General features: G+C 36.8%; 1 protein-coding gene and 2 pseudogenes across 1 annotated transcript; all 3 read right to left on the bottom strand.

Annotated features, from left to right (window-relative positions):
* Window positions 1–2,190: 2,190 nt before the first annotated feature.
* LOC149030226 (carboxylesterase 1-like) lies at window positions 2,191–3,372 on the bottom strand. Its single transcript, XM_089152508.1, has one exon. The coding sequence runs from the start codon at window positions 3,321–3,323 to the stop codon at window positions 2,331–2,333; it is 993 nt and encodes a 330-aa protein (XP_089008634.1). The 5' UTR covers window positions 3,324–3,372; the 3' UTR covers window positions 2,191–2,330.
* Window positions 3,373–7,786: 4,414 nt separating this feature from the next.
* Window positions 7,787–8,971, bottom strand: LOC149030227 (carboxylesterase 20 pseudogene; annotated as a pseudogene).
* Window positions 8,972–12,613: 3,642 nt separating this feature from the next.
* LOC149030228 (carboxylesterase 20 pseudogene) lies at window positions 12,614–14,037 on the bottom strand (annotated as a pseudogene).
* Between the last annotated feature and the right edge of the window lie 6,570 nt (window positions 14,038–20,607).

A 20,607-nucleotide genomic window follows, 5' to 3' on the forward strand; every position in this document is an offset into this window, starting at 1 on the left:
TTTTTTACTGTCGGATTAATCCATGAGTCTTGTCTGTGATTGTATGATCTTAGGGTTTATCTTCCCTAATCTATGTTATTCCACACTTCTTCATCTCTCTTACCATAGTAGTTGGGTCTTCCATAAAGATTAAGTTTCTTCATGCTCAAGTAACCTTTGAGTTTGCTAGTCCTCCTGGTCTTGACTAGGAAAAACCAACCTACCATGGTTCAACCCGACTGGCTTATTATTATTATTTTTACTCATCATAAGCCCCCAGACCAAATAGTCGGGATTTTGAAACCAATCGTTTGGTTTGTCTTTTTCAACCATGCCAATTGTGAACGTTATTGGTAGAAAAATACACACTTATTTTTCAAGTATTTCGTGGGTCTTAATTAGGATGTTCTTGAGGTCCTCCTTAGAAAAATACTCTTTGATTTGTGTTATAATGTCTTAGTCGATCGTATCCGAAACCTTGTTAGAAGGTCTCATTCTTGTAACACCGAAGCCTTCACTTAGGAATTTCCTAAAAAATTCACTAAGTGTTAGAAGGATTCAGTCGAGCAGCGTACGAAGCCTTATTAGAAGGTCTTAGTCGGTCATACTCGAAGCCATGTTAGAAGGTTTCATTCGATCGTAACCGAAGCCTTTGCTTAGGAATTTCCCAACTGGTGTGTTATGGGGTCTTATTCGGAAAATCTAAGGCCCTGTAATTCTTCTTTAATGATAATTTCCGATTGGAGTAAATTCCCGACCGGTCTAGCTCTCGATCAGTTGTCGAATTCTTCAACTTATAAGCTCATTAAAATCAAGTCAGCTTAAATTAAAACCTAAAGAGTATTTTATTGTTGCTTAATATTCTTTTCTCAAGAAAAGAAAAAATGGCATTTGGCATAGAAATCATAGACTGATTTTTTCTTTTGAATTTTTTTTTTAGATAACTGTTTTCCCCCTTGTACTTTCATTTTATTACTACTTCATCCCCTATACTTTTCAAAATTGCTAATTCAACCTTTAACTTTATATAAAATTACTAATACCCCTACTATTAAGCTCCGTTAGTTTACTGATGATGTGACATCTATATATTTTATCAAAATCCCAAAAATAACCTTGCAGTTATCTCTTTACTTATTTACTATTTTGTCAAGTTATAATACTACCCTTAATTAATTATGGAGGAAATTTAACTTTTCTTTTCTAAAATGAAACCACCGAATAAATGAAGATTTTATTTTTCTTCTCTAAAAAATTCGTCAAATAAAGGAAATATGTGAATAAATAAAACTTAAAATTAAAACTAAAATATTAAATGTAATTCAAAGTTGGAAATTGAAAATCACTTTAATATATGCTCCATTATACATGTTACCAAATTTCCTATTAATTAGCATCTTATATGCGAATTTGTTTGTAAAACTTCTATCATTGTGAATGTAAAAAATTTAAGTAGAACATGAGAGTTTCAACAACTATAAGTGTGTGGTCCCACTAAAGCCAAAATTTATTGTAAAATATAAGATTTTAAGGATATAATTGACATTCAATATAGTTTTTATAAATGAAGGTAATCTCATATTTTTAACTTCTTAATTTTAATGAAGAGCAAAATATACATTACACATATTTGATATTAATAACCATTTAACACTGCGAGTAGGGGTGTAAATGGATAACCGAAATCCGCTTTTGAATTCTCATCTGCATCCGTTTAGGGGTATTTGAATCCGTCCGATTATTAATAAGAGGCGGATATGATATACTCCTTTCTTACGGATTATTATTCGTCCGATAAAATTATCCGATTAAATTACTTATTTAGATTTATTATTCTTATTTTTATAAATTTTACCTATGATATGTGACTATTTTTCTAGATTTTCTACTAAAATAACTATTAAAGTTGTTAAATTCTTAAATTTCAAACCTAGCCCTGACAAATAAAAATGTAAAGATGTAAACAAGTAGTCGAAAACTTGTATTCAATCTATACTCATGCCCATTTAGAAGAATCTATATAAGAAAATAACTATCCGATTATCATCCAAATCCGACAGAATCCGTCTAAAAATTGAAAGGATATTTTTCGAATCCGTTCGAATATAATAGAATTCAGATAATGCCCCTTAACCATTAGTAGTGAGGGAAGTAACAATAATTGTATAAAGAAAGAAGTTTTTTTAGTAATAAAATGAAAGTATAGGGGACGAATAATAATTATCCTTTATTTTATTTAATAACTGCCATAGATGACAATTACACGAGCACAGGGATGCACGAGAAAAGTCTAAACGACGGCAACCCCAGATAAAGAAACGGTAGTGGAGAGCCGGAAACTGCGTTGAGACCTAAGAAGAAGAAATAGAAATAAAGTCAGAAATGAGCACATACATATCCTGAGCCTTCTCAGGATAAAAGACCTCTTGTCCATGGGACCCACCCTCCCTGAAGCGAACCACCACATCAACACCCTTCCCTTCCAGCATCTTCACAAACATCCTCTGCCGATCAATCAACGGATCTCCTTCCCATCCCGTCACCAAACACCTTCCCAGCAACCCAACACCTCTCCCTTCCTCTCCACTCTCATCCACCATCATCGGATTACAGTAAAAATGATCACGATTCGATCCAACGGGCAACGACAACTCCCAGCACAGATCAGTACTTGGCAACGGCAACACCTGATCGTTGATCAGTCTCAGTTCCGATTCTGTCCTCTGCAACCCACCAAAGAATGGCTGGTGCACGATAAGCCCAGCAATGTTCAACGGCTTTATCGCATTCCTAATCGTGCCGGTACGCAACCCGATATGGAAAGCAACGTTACCACCTGCGCTGTCACCCATAATAAAGCACCTTGACAGATCGAGATTCATCGCCACCGATGATTGTGCTTCATTCTTCAACCAATGGATGGCTTCCAGGGCATCATCGTAGGCGGTGGGAAGGCGGTGTTCGGGGGCGGCGCGGTATGCGACGGAGACGACAACGGCCGGCAAGTGAGCGGACATGTTGAAGCAGAAGTTGTGGATGATGGTTGCGGCGGCGGTGGCGAAGATGAAGCCGCCGCCGGAATAGTAGATTATAACGGGGAGTTTTGTAGTGGAGGGTGGAAGTTCTCTGGGCTGGAAGACGCGGAGCCAAGTGTTTTTTGTGGAGTTGAGTGGTATGTCTTTGGAGGTCACGGCTGAATCGGGCGATTCCGAGTTGGCAGCGGTAGTGGGGTGATTGACCAGGCGAGTGAGAGTGCCGTCAGGGTTCATCACGATCTTCATATGTTCGAAAGGGTCGAGATTGCAGTTTTCTGCAACTGCAGCCGTAGTTTTTTCATCTTCCATTTCTGATATTCTCCAAGAATCTCTCTCTGTGTCTCTTGTTTCAGGTACTATGGCTATATTCACTGCAACTGGTATTTATTTAACGTCAATAAGGTCCAACTATTTTTTATCGCGTGGTGTTCAAGACTCACCGAACCCCACTCTATTTTTCTTTGCGGGGACCGTGTTCTCTGTATTTTAGTGCAAAATTACTCCGAGTCGTGCCCACCACCTGCGAACGCGAATGGGAGAAACTGGCAGCCAAGTTCCGTTCTCCTAGACTTATATAGTACTCGGGAAAATGCTAATTTGAAGCTGAATTGAACAAGACGCCCTTGGTTTCTACTAAGAATAAACATATAAATAATAAATAATAAATAAAAGATGAAAAGAGGGATATCCAAACAATAATAGGACTGATATTCTATTGAACAAATTGCACTGCCATCCAAAATGGAAGCTTTAAAGCACTGACACTCTACTTTATATTTAAGAAACACATAGAATTCAAAATTGAATTTTCATTGGATATATTTGTCCAATTTATTAAGATAAATTTTGGAACTTGGTTGCTTTATTTCCTTTATTTTTAATTCTTCTTTATCTTTAATTCTTCTCCTTAGAGTATTTGGACTCTTATAATCCTTTTTATTTAAATTATTCAAATTTATTATTGTTTATAATTATTATTATTTGCATTTATTATTATTGATGATAAAACTGTGGATTCTGTGATGGATCGCACCCACGGGTTGTCAGACGGGATCAATACCGGTGGGTAAGGTGTGACAATAGGACTCCTGACCTCTAAAATGAGTGTTGACAGGGATTTTGTTTCGGTTCAATGCATTAAGCATCACTAATACGCTAAACCACTAAGCATGTTTTAAGGCTTTCAAATTGAGGTCTTGATCTTGACAAAATCCCAATGGAGATCTTGATCGTGGAGATTTTGTCCACTGAAATCTCAATCCAAAAGTCCATATTTTTTTCTTAATGGTTCAGAGCATTTATGGTGTTGAACTGAAACAAAATCTGTCGAGGAGAAGAGCTCTACTTGGGTAACTGAGCAACATTGTGCAGTCGACGATTTAGATCGAAACTTGTGTCATTTTGCAATTAAACTTATCAAAAAAAATTTCATTTACGCAAAATAAGGCTAGACAAGTGGTTGAGATTTCGTTTCAACCACAAGTTTCAATCTAGACCGTAGCCAATGCTGCCACAGCACTAAAGCAATTTCGCAAGGAGAAAGCTAGGTGACTAACTTGGTTGGCTCAAAGGGTCTTCGGTCTAATAGCATATCTATGAAAGTAGAGTACCTGTCAATGATCAAGGATAGATGTAGGGATCCATCCTCCCCTTCAAGCAGGATGCAATAGGATAACTGCATACAAGCTCTGGGCGCGCGACCCATTTACACTGCTCATTCAGGGATATAAAATTCCCGAATCGGGAAATCCCCTACCAATAAGTTGCTTTAAATAAAGCAAATATTTGTCCTTACGATCGAAATTTCACCAAACTAGAAGTAGACTAAAGTCTAATTGCCATCAAACCATTGTATTCATCTTACTGCGAAACCCCATTTAGCAAAGAAACTTTGTAAGTCCTATAGATCACACTAATGAGTTATAAAAGATTAGTAACATTATTAAAAGGAAAAATAGCAAATTACACAACACCCGCTATATTTGAGACAAAACTCTTAACCACCCACTATTGCCTCATAATTTACATGGCACCCACATGTAACATTACAAGTTACCCACAGCCACAATAAACCTTGTTGTTAAAATAGATTATGAAATTACCTAAATGTCCTTACTTTTATTTATAGCATTTAAAATTTTTCATTATTGTATAATGACTAATCTACCTCCATTTTAATTCTCTCACAGCCAACCCTTAGGTGGCTCTCTTCACCCATCTTCTACCTACACCTCACTAGACCACCACCGCCAGAAACCACCCCAACCCTCCCCTGCCGGCATCCACCGCCCTCACCGTCCTTGCCGAAATATTCCCCCTCTCTCTCTCATTCATCTCCCATAGAGTGGTGGTCCGTGCTGAAATGGGCAATGTTTCCCTTTACGAGTGAACTTGTGGATGCTTGACTATATGATAAAATGGAGAAGATGTATGAAAAACCTTTACCAAAAAAAAAAAAAAAAAAAAAAAAGAAGATGTATGAAAAACACATTCACATCCATCCATTGAAGAATCAAATGATCCTTCTTCCAATAAGTCTACTTTGAATAAATGAAGCCTTTCCCTTGCACCATCAAGAGCAAGTAAATGTTCAATCTTCTTTGGATCATCTGTGATAGAATTTTTCAAGGGTAATAGGAGTAGCAAACCATTTTCCATCAATAGAGGATGAGATTGTAGATACAGAGGCGGAGCTCTGGTGATGACGGAGAGGGAATCTCACTAGAGATGACACAGATACACGGGGAAACCTTGCTAGTGAATATCGTAGTTGCCATGAAATGTGGGAAGAGGAAGTGACACACGATGTATCAAATTGTCCCACAGAAAGGCTGCAAGAGAGAGCCGCCATTACTATTGTGGTCGCTAGATTTACTCAAATTCTGGTTTTAGTGATGGACTTACCGCTTTTTCGATTTTCCCCTTTTCCCCTTCCTCCTTGCCGATGCAAACTATGTAATTCACAGAAATGCCACAAATTTTCCCAACTCATCTTCTATCTCAAATCTTGTTTTGTTTTCTCTTTCAGTTGAACAGTGGATCACACTCGTGAGTGTACATAAATCACTGGTTATAATGATGTGGTGATGGGTGATGATGACACGGTGTTCGTAGTGGAAAATGTGGTCGCCACAGGGGTCATTGGAGTTGAGGACAGTCGGCTATGGTTTTCTAATTCACAAAAACTTGGTCTACTTTTTGGGTTTCATTTTGTAAATTTGGTTGCTGCTGGAGTTGCTTTTTGTAAATTCTAAAACTCTTTTATTGCCAAAGGGCATTTAGGTAATTTACACTTTAAATTTTAAATAATTTAAATGGGATAAGGTCATTTGGGTAATTTCATAATCTATTTCAATAGCAAGGTTAATTTTGGGTAATTTGTAATCTATATGTGGGTGCCATGTAATTTATAAAAAAATAATGGGTGGTCAAGAGTTTTGCCCCAAATATAGTGGGTGTCGTATAATTGCTCAAGGAAAAAAAATTCAAATAAAATTCATTCAGATTCATAGCATGAATTACACATGGGTTAAGTATGGTATAACAAACATTACAGAATGGAATAGCAAAACAGCCTTAAATGTCAATGGGAACAATGCCTTCCCAGTTAGGGGATGATTGAAACCAACAATAACCCTACGAACATTACTGTAAAAATAGCACTCTATATCAAATATAAAGCTATAATATAATTTTTAATATAAAACACTCAATGCACCAATACACTGCCATACAATCCTTAGTCATTTCATCGAACAGTTTCTGTAGTCTCCACAATATTTTTTTTTTTGGTAATAAACTTGATTTATGAACAGGCAAAACTGAGGTTACAATACACATGTTCTGCAACCAAGGGTAAACATCCCACACAATCTCCCCTGCCAAAGATTGTGCTTTCCGAGCTAGGTAATCTGCAACATCATTATAGGTCGTAAAAATATGACTAAATGAACAAGAAATGAAGGAGCTTTGTATCCTCCAAATGTCCTCAACAATAGGCCTTATGGAGTTGGGGATTGAGGTAGATCGAACACAAAGACACCGGATGAGCTGAAGGTTGTCAGATTCCGTTGCCACTTCATAAAAACCCTCTCCAATAGCATATAAGAGACCACGTCTAAGAGCCAAGGCTTCACCAGTTAGGATATCATCAAACTTTGCAGGTTCAGATGCTGCTTGCAATATGGAAAATGACAAAAACACAAAGTATGAAACACCATACAACTATATGCTTTCGGTCATTTCATTAAGCACAATTTGTCTATATTACCCAATTTTTGTTGGAACTTGGAAGTGTTGACCAATGATGAGTGATGAGTTGCGTGTAAAGCGTATTATTTGATGGAACAAGAATGTTTCCAGTTAGGTAGGATGTCTTTCTGTTTTTATTGGTTGCATGCAGTTGAAACACATGCTTCAAGTTGTTGAAGATCAAGGAATGGCGGTGGTGAAAGTACAAATTTGTTGAAAGAACCTCTCCATGCTAAATCCAAATATGTGAATCATGGAAGTTATGTGAGGAACTAAAAATGCAGTAAAATGCAAAAGCTAGGACCGGACACACACAAAAGTGGATCTATTCCAACTTAATTGAAGAACGTTACATATATTGGGGGAAAAAGATAAAGAAGAGATCCCCCCACAAGGGTTGGAAGAGTGAGCACGATGGTTTAGTAATTTTAAAGAGGATTAGTAATTTTGATTTATTGAGAATAAATGTAGGCACATGAGAAAATAAAAGAACAAAAATAAAAAAAAAATATTTTAAATAAGTCGAGATAATACCAAAGTAGACTTACATAGACTAGTCCATTTGTATATTTCTGTTAAGAGTACATGCATATGACAGCATAGAAATGTAAGAAGTGAACGGCAACAAGGACGGAAGACGGTGGCCGTGGACGGCGTTAAGATTTAGAAATGAAATCAGAAATGTGGGAAAAGATAGCTTGAAGCTTGTCGGGATATTTATCGAACACCTCCAATCCATGGAAGCCACCCTCGCCGAATCGAGGAGCGACTTCAACACCCATCCCTTCCAACATATTCACAAACATCTTCATCCGATCAATCAACGGATCGCCTTCCCATCCCGTCACCGAACACTTCTTCAGCAACCGAATAATTCTCTCTCCGTACTCGTCTCCGTCCTCGTTCTCATTAATTAACGGATTACAGAAAAAATGATCACGATTGGATCCAACCGGCAACGACAAGTTCCACATCAGATCAGTGGATGATAATGGCAACCCTGGATCGTTTTTCATTTTATGTTCCGATTCTGTCCTCTTCACCCCACCAAAGAATGGCTCGTGCAAGATAAGCCCAGCGATCTTCAGGGGAAATATCTCATCCTTCACCAGAGCAGCACGTAACCCGACATGGTAAGCGATATTGCTGCCTGCGCTATCACCCATGAGGAAGCACCTTGATAGATCATGATTGGTCAACGCTTCTTGTGCTTTATTCTTCAACCAAAAGATGGCTTCCATGGTATCTTCGTAGGCAACGGGAAGGCGGTGTTCCGGCGCAAGACGGTAGCCGGCGGAGACGACAATCACCCTCAACTGGGCACACATGTTGGAGCAGAATCTGTGGACGGTGTCTTGGGACAAGGAGCCGGCGATGAAGCCACCGCCGTGGTAGAAGATTATCACGGGGAGTTTTAGAATGGACCCAGGTGGTTGTGGTTGTGGTAGTCTAGGTTGGTAGACGCGGATCCAAGTGTTCTTTGTGGTGTTGAATGGTATGTCTTTGGAGGTGATGGGTGAATCGGGTGAGGAGTCAACGAAGCGAGTGAGAGTGCCATCAGAGTTGAGCTCGATCTTCATTTGTTCATAAGGGTCGATATCGCAGTCTTCTGCAACTGCAACTGCAACTGCAGCTCTAGGGTTTTCATCTTCCATCCTCAATCTTCTTCAACAGACTAACTCTCTAATACCAGGAAAGTCTCTCTCTCTGAGTTGAAGCACTGAGGATATCCTCACTCCAAGTCTGCAACTGGTATTTAACTTCACTTCAGGATAGACAAGAGGCCTATCTATTAATAATAAAAAATTATAATAAGACGAGAAGGTAAAACGTTTCATATCCTCCATGACAACAAATTTTCAATATTATCTAGTGCGGGGTATGAGATATTCAAGTCATACCTCACACTCAAATATGGTTTAGCTACTTGAGTTATACCCGACCTATATTATTGGATTAACTATGATTCAACATTATAATGGATGTATGGGAAAGTCCTACTAACTGTAAAATTTAGTATTGTTTAATAACTATTATCTGAAAACAACGGTTTGAGAAATCCAAACTAGATACTTAAGGTGTAATACTTTGAGCAATCTTCTTCTTAAATCGTAAATCCTAACAATTTTAAAGCATTACAAGTTTTTCTCAAGTTGATCAGACGAGAAGTGATCAATGAATTAGTTTGTAATGTACTAATTTTTAAATTCCTTTTTTGGTGTATACCAACCGTAAAATACGTTATTCATTTTTTCTTCTTTTTAATTTAAATAACAATTTTTTTTTCATTTTTTCTTCTTTTTAATTTAAATAACAATTTTTTTTTCAGAGTTTGAAGAATGACTTAATCAAAGAAATTTTAAAACGTTTTGTTGATTTCTTGTGGATACATGAAAGGAAGAAGTTAATTAAACAATGAATCAAATTGAATGTGAAAGCGTTCTGTTTTTCATTGGTTTAATTGTTTTGATGTGAGAAGTGAGAACGTTGTTTTTTTCTTTTTGAAATAAAGAAAGGAAAATGAAATTTCCTTGGTGTTCACGATCCCTTGTTTCCTCTTGCAATATTGTCACATCATGATGAAAAAAAATTATTAGAAAACAAGTAACGCTGACGATGTTGGCTTTTGCTTAACCCTTTGTTGATTATATTATCTTATCAAAGACCCAAAAAAAAAAAAAAAAATAACACTGACACACTTCTATTTGCTTTATCTTGTTAATGTCATATTGTCATGATTACAATGAACTATTTATTTCTTTTAAATTTTTCTTGTGACTTTATATGATTAGTAAAGTGAATGATTGCAAATTTACAATTTTTATAAGTAATCTATATATGGTTTGTTCTTATCTAAGTCTATATCACATGTGAGAGATTTTGAAAATAAGAAACAATGGTTTCTTGGGGTTCAAGTTTTTTTGCTCTTTCAAACTACTTCATTAGTTTTAATGAAAGAAAAGAAAACAGTAGTTAGTTAACTTGCTTAATTTATCTGATAAAATTATTGGATTAAGTTAGTATATGTATCTTCTTTGATTAATTGTATTTATTATATCCATAATTATAATGGATGTCGCTTTAATTGATATGGTCAAATTGTAGACTTTTAATAGGTCTAAGTTTAATGCCTAAAAAAAAAAAGGCACAATTTTTATTAAAATTTCTGAATGTGTTTTGTACGGTACAAACATCATTTGAAGATATTATTGATAATGTTGATAAAATACAATAAAAAAGATATGAGGATTTCTATAGAAATTATTTGTTGAATGTCCTATCAGATAGACTTGTAGAAATCTATAGCAAATATAAAAGTGCTAAGGAAATATGTGACAACCTAGATGCTCAATATAGGAAGGAGAAAGAATTGTCCAAAACTCATCTAGTGGACAAATTCATGAACTTCAAATTTGTTGAAGATAGATAAGTACTCACTCAAGTTATAGATCTAACTAGAAAACCTAAGATCCAAACTAGTTACAAAAAAAATACATATTTGTGATCAATTTCTTGTTTTGGGCAATTATTTATATGTTATCATGGACTTGACACTCATTTATGACTGAGATGTATAGAAAAAAGGTACAGGACGAGTTGGATGATCTTAAAATATTTATACAAATCGAAGATAGGAATAGATTTATAAATAACTTGGAGATGGTGAATAGACAAAAATTTGTCGCGGATGTGGTCACTCATCTCAAACATAATTCTAAGAAAACCAAGCCACACAAAAGTGAACCCAACAAGTTGGAGGGCCAAAAAAACTATCTTAATGAAAAACAAGGGCAAGTGTCACAACTGTGGGAAATGGGGACACTTTGCAATTGGCTATAGACTAAAAAAAAAAGATAAAAAATAAAAAGTAAAAAAGAAGAAGAATAATGACTGACACACTAAAAAGGAAGAAATTAATATGATGATTGAGAACATTGAGCCTAGACACTTTGTAGCCATGGTGGATGTAGAGAATGTCAAGATTAGTACTTCTTTAGATTGGTGGTTGGACTCAGGAGCTACATGTCATGTTTGCCATAACAATAACTTGCTAACTGACAACATTGAAGTTTTAGAAACAGTAATAGTTGCAAATGGAGCATCAGCCTTGGTAATCCAGAGAGGAATTTTATGTTTAAGTAAAGTTCTAATTTAAAAAAATGTTAAAGTAGTTCCTAATTTAGAAAATAATTTATTTTATTTAGCTTTTTATGCAATGCTGGCATATGTATTTCCTTTCATAGTTGTAGTGTGACTTTATTTGATAATTCTCACTACTTTGGTTGTGCTTATTTAATTAAACGTATGTTAAAGTTTAGGAACATTCAAAATTGACTGAAACTCCATATGAATTGTGGCATAAACATCCTTGTAGAATTGATCTCTTAAAGACATGTGGTTGTATTACTTATATAAAGATACAAGACCCTAGAAGACCTAAGATGAGATCTAGAACCAACATTTGTGTATTTCTACGCTCCTTGAAAGGAACTGCAACTTATGGTTGTTTTATGAAAGAGGAGGAAAATCATATCTGATTGGTTTTGCTTACAGTGATTTTATAGGTGATGTGGAGGATCGAAAAAGCACTTTAGATTATATATTTATGCTTGGTTCTGGTGTTGTCTCATGGTCTACAAAGAAAAAACCCATAGTTACTCTCTCAACAACAAAAGCTGAATTTGTGGTTACAACAACTTGTGCATGTCAAGCTATTTGGCTGAGGAAAGTTCTTGAAGAATTGTATTTTTGTCAAGAGAGAGCCACAACAATCTACTGTGACAGTAATTCAACAATACAACTCTCTAGAAATCCTATTCTATATGGAAGGAGTAAGCACATTGATCTGAAGTTTTATTTAGCACATTGATCTGAAGTTTTATTTTCTAAGGAATCTCACCAAGGAAGGGGTCATTGATCTCATCTGTTGTGGAAGTGAAGATGAGGTTGCTGACATTTTTACAGCCTCTCAAGTTGGTTGCATTTTGAAGCTAAGAAGATGCTTGGAGGTTGCAAGTTGGAGAATCCATATTAAATTGATAGTTTGAAAATTTTCATGTGTAGGGGGAGGGGGAAGATGGGGTGGTGGTCACTAACAATGGGAGGGGGTGTGACGGTTTCCGACGGGTGTGGGTGAATTGATTTCTAGCAATATGTAGAATGAACATGGGTGATTCCTCCTTCACCCACCTAAGGATTGGATATGAAATGAGATACAATGATAGCTTAATAAGAGGGTATTTTAGTCATTTCATTTTGGAACTTAATTGAAACTATCTAAGCCTGTTAGTTAGTGTACTACATCTAATATATCCCGCTTAAAGGAGACAAATAAAAGTTTTACTCCAACTTAATTGAATTACATTTAAAAAAACTCTTTGTGGATCGATTTTTAATGAAGTAGAGATAATACCAAAACAGACTTACATAAACTAGTCCATCTATTTATTTTTGTTAAGAGCACAAGCACATGACAACAATGGAAATGTGAGAACTCAACGGCAAGAAGGACGGAAGACGGTGGCCGTGGACGGCTTTAGGATACAGAAATGAAATCAGAAATGTGCGAAAACAGGGCAAGAAGGACGGGAGACGGTGGCCATGGACGGCGTTAAGCTTTAGAAATGAAATCAGAAATGTGGGAAAAGATAGCTTGAAGCTTGTCGGGATATTTATCGAAAACCTCCAATCCATGGAAACCACCCTCGCCGAATCGAGGAGCGACTTCAACACCCATCCCTTCCAACATATTCACAAACATCTTCATCCGATCAATCAACGGATCCCCTTCCCATCCCGTCACCGAACACTTTCTCAGCAACCGAATAATTCTCTCTCCGTATTCGTCTCCGTCTTCGTTCTCATTAATCACCGTCAACGGATTACAGAAAAAATGATCACGATTGGACCCAAACGGCAACGACAGCTTCCACATCAGATCAGTGCATGATAATGGCAACACTGGATCGTTTTTCATTCGCTCTTCTGATTCTGTCCTCTTCACCCCACCAAAGAATGGCTCGTGCAAGATAAGCCCAGAGATCTTCAGGGGATATATCTCATCCCTCATCATAGCGGCACGTAACCCGACATGGTAAGCGATATTGCTGCCTGCGCTATCACCCATGAGAAAGCACTTTGACACTTCATAATTTAACGCTTCTCGTGCTTTCTTCTTCAACCAAAAGATGGCTTCCATGGTGTCTTCGTAGGCGACGGGAAGGCGGTGTTCCGGCGCAAGGCGGTATCCGGCGGAGACGACAATCACCTTCAACTGGGCACACATGTTGGAGCAGAATCTGTGGACGATGTCTTGGGACAAGGTGCCGAGGATGAAACCACCGCCGTGGTAGAAGATTATCACGGGGAGTTTTATGATGGGCATAATTGGTTGTGGTAGTCTAGGTTGGTAGACGCGGATCCAAGTGTTCTTTGTGGTGTTGAGTGGCATGTCTTTGGAGGTGATGGGTGAATTGGCCGAGGTGTCAATGAAGCGAGTGAGAGTGCCATCAGAGTTGAGCTCGATCTTCAAAAGTTCATAAGGGTCGATATCGCACTCTTCTGCAACTGCATCTGTAGGGTTTTTATCTTCCATCCTCAATCTTCTTCAACAGACAAACTCTCTATTACCAGAAAGTCTCTCTCTGTCTCTGTGAGGGTTGAAGCACTGAGGATATCCTTACTCCAAGTCTGCGACTGGTATTTAACGTCACTTCAGGTGAGACAAGAGGCCTATATTTAAGCCTGTGGTCGCCAAATTACCCAGATTTTGTAGATCGGAAATTTTAGCGCTTATTAGCTGTTCAAAGAGTCTTCTCTACTAGATACAATGCCTCCAATAATTCCATACCATTTCTACCAGCATTTAATAAGACGACTTGGTTTAAAAAAGTAAAAATTTCATATCCTCTACCAGAAGAAATTTTCAATATTATCCAAGTTGTTGCTGAAAATTTTAGAGTGTTGATCCTCTCTCCTGATGGGTGGGTGTGTTCCCTGTCGACCACGAACTACAGGGGTACTGAGATAGAATCTCGTTTATTTAATTTTTTTTAATTATTGTTTATTTGTAGGCCTCTTGTATTTATGGTTATAAAGTCGTCCGAAGAACACTACTCAAGGAGATGATCTACACTCAAATTTTTCCAAGGATCATGTAAACAGTCAACTATAGTAGATTGGAAAATTTTCTCCTTCCCCTCTTAATCTGTAAAATAAAATTATTGAAAACAAAACTTAATGTAAAGCTGTAACCTTTGATATTCATCATTGGAAATTACATTTCATTCTTCTTTCATTATAGTATTACGCCTTATGACAGGTTTATATCATCTACAATTCCCATCCCCTATAATTATTTGTAATTCATATGTAGCATTGTGACTTGTGACAGTTAATTTTTCACGATTCAGAATTAGAACCCAACTAGAAACTAAATCTAATAAATCCCAAAAATTAAACATCAAGAAAAGAAGAGAGGTGAAATTGGAAGAAATTTTAAGGATTCATTAGATTCAATTTTAGTTGGGTTTTGATTGTAACCATTGGATTATTGATTGTTACGTGTCATAATCCTAGATATAAATTACGAGAAATTGTAAGAGGGAGGATTGTAAGAGGATGTGAACTTGCCTTATGACTGGCTGTCGGAGTTGGCTTCTACAAAAAATAAAAACTTATACTAAGGTTGTGTTTGACATGGTTTTTTTTTCTTAGTTATAATTTTGTTTGAGATAGAACACAATTGAGAGAGAATTCTTCCACACTCAAATTTGTTAGTAGGAGATGTATATTAATATTATTTGAATATTTGAATTTGAATCACTGCTTGTTTACAATCAAACATACAACTTGTTGACACTTTAACCATAATTCAAACTCTTCTTGATCGGTTGGAGATAAGATCAATCGGTGATAGAGTTAATTATGGTGAATTTGAATTTGAATTTGAATTCAGAAACTGCGTTAGCTAGTCCGTGCGTAGAGATTCAATGATCCACTGTTGATCATGCATTAGTAGGGTTGCATATGTTAGGGTTTGGGCTCATGGACATCTAAGGAGCGGCCGGGAGTCATGAGGGCTCATGAGTGCATCCGGCCCAATAATATGTGGATGACCATAGGTTTTTAAGGAATGTAATCCAACATGCGGTAACCAGTTCATGAGGGTTCTCATTCCTAGGTAGAGAAGGATACTGAACCGAGTTGGTTGGTGACATAGAGGAAGTATCTGGACTACATGTAGTATGTCACTGTATGACCTTGCATTGGATTAGAAACCCCGACATGCACCAGTATTCATGCCAATAGTCGTAATAAGAGAGTGTGGACCTAAACCCCAGTCATGGTTGATTGACAATGAATTGAACCCCTTGCCCGGGATCCCAACAGAGGTAACCAGTTCATGAGGGATCAGAGTGACTAGACCTATCTAGAAGAGGGATGATGTTATATCTTAAAGCATATCCACCTTTTAGAGACTTGCATAGTTAGATTTTAGTTGCATCCATATATTCGCATATCATTCTTTGTCTATGTGCTTGCCCTGATACACTACCGATATATATGTGAGATGTGTTTCCTTATTGAGTTCGTTAGAACTCATTCATTTTTTGTATGTTGCATTATATTATACAGATGGGTATATTGGATCAGGAGAATTATGTACGACTTCCTGTGAAGAAGTCTAGGAGGCATCAATGGGAGAGGTGGAGATGTATGTCATGAAGCCACCTGCGAATGCATAAAGTGCGCTTATAGCTCCCATTGATGGCAGGAGGAGGCAGATAGCTCAGCATTTTGAGAAGTCATTGGAGAAAAGCTAAATAGCTCCCTACATTGCTAAATTCGAAGAAAAGACCCTAATCCTCGAGAGATCTGAACGAATCAAACGAAATTAGTTTAACTTTTGCTTCCGCTGGACTCGATCAATTTTGGAACATATTACTTCATTTCTTTTCCTTGGATTTTGATTAATCATTTGGAGTATTTGGACTCTTGTAATATGTTTCATTTGAATTATATGAATTAACTTTTGTTCTTGATTATTATTGCTTGCATTTACTTTTATTAATGGTAAACCGTGGATCCTGTGACGGATCGTACCCACATATTATCGGGCGGGATCGATAACGGCAAGTGAAGTGTGACAAGAAAGGGTTAAAGCAGTGAGGATATCCTTACTCCAAGTCTGTGACGGTTGCCAAAGTAGATTGGAAATTTCAGCGCTTATTAATTGTTAGAAAAGTCTTCTCTACTATACAATGCTTCCAATAATTCCATACCATTTCAACTTGAATTTAATAAGACAACTTGGTTTTAAAAAAAAAATAATAAAGAATTTTAATAAGACGAGAAGGTAAACGTTTCATATCCTCCAAGAAAATTTTGATATTATCCAAGTTTATGAAAATTTTAGTGTGGATCCTCTCCCCTGAGGGTTGTGTTCGTTAGTCGACCACAAACTACAGAGGTACTAGGGATAAAATCTCTTCTTAATTTTTCTTTTACTATTGTTTACTTGTGCCCCCCCCCCCCGGCTATTTGTGGCTATAAAGCCATCAGGCGAGCACTCTTGAAGACTATGATCTATACACTCAAAATTTTCATTTACGTGGGAAGAGGATCCAACAAATAGTCAACAATAATATATCATAAAATTTTCTCCTCTTCGGGTAGACAAATCAAGTTCACATTCTCTACAATTCTCACTTTCTGCAATTTTTTGTAATTTCTATCTAGGATTGCAACACGTGACAGTTAATTATCCAATATTTACAATTAAAACCCAACTAAGAATTGAATCTAATAAATTTTTAAAAATTTTTCTTAATTTTATCTCTCTTATTTTCTTGAGATTTAAGTTTAGAATTTTATTAAATTCAATCTAATTGTATTCCAATTATAATCCTTGGATAATCAACTACTATGTGTCACAATATTAGATAGGAATTACAAGAAGTGTAATTTTAAATAGAAGTCATTAGAAATTGCAGGGAATGAGAATTGTAGACCCATAATATGTAGAAAAATCCAAATTCTTAATAAATAATCCAACATAAATAATACAACCAGCCAGCTGTTTTCTAGTAGCTTTGGACTGTAGTGTCAGTTGTCAGTTTATACATTGTCAACTTAGCATAAAATAAAATAATATTATCGAAAAGAAACTTAGTGTATAATAATAGGCTGTAACCCTCCATCTTCATCATTGGAAATTAAATTTCATTACTCTTTCATTATACTATCGTGCCTTGTGACTGGCTGACGAGTTGGATTCCACCAAAAATAAAAAATTATATTAAGGCTACGTTTGTCATGATTTTTCATCTTTCTTTCTACTTATTTTTAGACAATCAATAATAAAATCCACTTATGCCTGAAATACGGAAATCCTTTGTGGTTGTCCAAACTATTTTTTTTAATGACATTTTAAATTAATTCATCTTTTATCTTGCTTTAGGGCCTGTTTGGTTACTTGATGCAAAAATCTAGAGATTTCAAATCACTCAATCTCCTGGAATCTGGTTCAAAAATAACTGCTTTGGTAGCAATCTTTGGAATAAAATTTGTAGATTTATCCTGAAAAAATATTTATTGAGTCATAGTTCAAATATTTAACACTTTTATAATAGGGATGATGACATTTCACCCCCTAAATCTTAATTCACTCATGAATTTCAGATCTTGCGGTTCTAGAGAAGAATCACAATAAAACCAATTTGAATCACCTGATGGTTAAAACTATGAGAAGAGTTTTGTAAGATTTTTATTAAAATTTATTTTATATTAAATTTTAAAATTAGTTTTTACTTTTTTTTACTTTTTATTTTAATTGGTTTATTAGTGTGTGGAACACGGTAATAAGATACCTATGAGTAAAGAATGTTCTTCATAACTTTGATTGTGAGGCTTTTCATGACATTGATCATAGGGTATGAGAGGGCTATGGGAATCAATTGCAATTAATATGGGTATTGCGTCTGGACCTTCTTCACGTCAGCCGAGTAGTTGGACAACCTCTTAAGGACTTCTCCAATGTGACCGATGCCTCCACTTACAAAGGAAATTAGAGCTCCGACCTTGTGTTGATTGGGGGATTGCCTCCGATACTCAAGTTAGTCTAGGCAACAATGGAAGGCTCTGACAGGGTTCTTAGAGCGTAGAGAATGATGGTGAGTAGAGTTGCATACCTTGTCCATCTTAGGATTGAATTTATATTGTGGTTATCTAGGGGCGATCCTTTTGTTGATTGCTCCCACTGATTGAAGAGTGGGGCGAGTTGCCTTAGGTAGCACATTCATGTTCTTAGTGGGACTAATGGAGCCGTTACTCCATCAGCTATTTTCCCATGTTTCGGAGTGGGTCATATGATGGGTGATTATCTCTAACTGACCTTTTTGACTTGGTTTGTCTTCAACGTCCTTTTTGAACTTAGTATTGGGCATTCTCTCATTGTCCAAGCGTATTCGGAGTAATTCTCAAAGAATCCTCTAAGGGAGAGGTTCTCCAACTTCCGAGATAGTGTTTTGCATATTACCCGATGGGGGAGGTTCTTTGACTTCCTGAGGGGGGGGGGGTTCTTTATACCTTTTTTAAGGGGGAAGGTTCTTCACGTTTTTCCAAAGGAGGGAGGTTCTTCAACCGCCCAAGGGGACGTAGGTGATTCTTTCCAAAGGGCTCTCCATGTATCTCGAAGGGGGTGTTGGTGATTCTTCCCAAGGAGGGAGGTTCTTCAATTACCTGAGAGGACGTAGGTGATTCTTCCCAAAGGGCTCTCTATGTATCTCGAGGAGGGTGTAGGTGGTTCTTCCCAAGGGGGTTTTTGAGTTGATTACCCTCCACAACAATGGAAATCTTAAAGGCCTTGATCGTGGTGATGAGGGGAGATACTTGAAGGGGGGAATTTACTCAGTTTCAAGCCATTGACATTAAATTCTTATTGCACCTTCATTATCATTCATAGCCATTACCATGAGTGGGGTTAAGGCTATTGAATGGATTAAATCCAATTCATGCAAAAGAGGTGAATATGAAAATTAATTTTTCATTTAGTGGGGAGCGGGTTAGGTCAAGGTGATTTATCCTCATTAGTGGAGAAGGGACAAGTCCATTGACTTTCCATTACTTTTCAGTACTTGGGTGCTTTGCTCAAGGGGTGATCCCCAACTCAAACCTAACCCTAAACAACATGTGGAGGGAGGTCTTACCTTCAATTCGAACATCTTCAAACACCTCTTGACTCTAACTGGAAATCCACTTTCCCAGAGAAAGCGGTTCTTAATCAAGAGAATCTAGATCCATGGACTATGGATATGGATCATGGACTTCAGTCCGGATACTCCACAACTTATTATGGTTTGATATTCGGGTTATTGGATTTGCAATACGAATTTCGGGTTAGAAATATAGGGGTTGAAAAAGCAAGCACGGTTTGGGGAGGGATTTTTTTATTATTTCAACAAATAAATTTTCTACTCTATCCGACTAGTTCCGGGTTCGAATCCCGGGCAACCCATTATTATTTGGAAATTTTTATTATAAAACAAATCCAATTCTTATTCTATTTTTCAACTCAACTTTATTTATTTACACCACAATTCATTCTATTCTGATCAATATAGCTATAGAGCTAATCGCTCTATATACTGTGATGTTGGTTGACACTGGCATATAAGTCATGTTATATTGTTGAATAACAAGCCTTCAGTTATCTATTTTTTATATATTTTATAGATAATTCATGTGCTTGGGAGTCCTTGATGATTAAGTAAACCAAGATTTTACCATGACTGCAATTTTAGAGAGACGCAAAAGCGAAAGCCTATGGGGTTGCTTATGTAACTGGATAACCAGCACCGAAAATTGTCTTTACATTGGATGGTTTGGTGTTTTGATGATCCCTACCTTATTGACCGCAACTTCTGTATTTATCATTGCCTTCATTGCTACTCCTCTAGTAGATATTGATGGTATTCGTGAACCTGTTTCTGGGTCTCTACTTTATGAAAACAATATTATCTCTGGTGCCATTATTCCTACTTCTGCGGCTATAGGATTGCACTTTTACCCGATATGGGAAGCGGTGTCCGTTGTTGAATGGTTATACAATGGTGGTCCTTATGAACTAATTGTTCTACTCTTCTTACTTGGTGTAGCTTGTTACATGGGTTGTGAGTGGGAACTTAGTTTCCATCTGGGTATGCGCCTTTGGATTGCTGTAGCGTATTCAGCTCCTGTTGCAGCTGCTACTGCCGTTTTCTTGATCTACCCAATTGGTCAAGGAAGTTTTTCTGATGGTATGCCCCTAGGAATCTTTGGTACTTTCAACTTCATGATTGTA

The sequence above is a fragment of the Hakea prostrata genome, chromosome 1 (assembly GCF_041222555.1).
Source record: "Hakea prostrata isolate BN-2017 chromosome 1, UWA_Hpros_2, whole genome shotgun sequence".
Lineage (NCBI taxonomy): Eukaryota > Viridiplantae > Streptophyta > Magnoliopsida > Proteales > Proteaceae > Hakea > Hakea prostrata.

Bases quoted from the DNA above. Each gene is read 5' to 3' on its own strand.
- LOC149030226 (XM_089152508.1), bottom strand. From the start codon at position 3,323: ATGGAAGATGAAAAAACTACGGCTGCAGTTGCAGAAAACTGCAATCTC.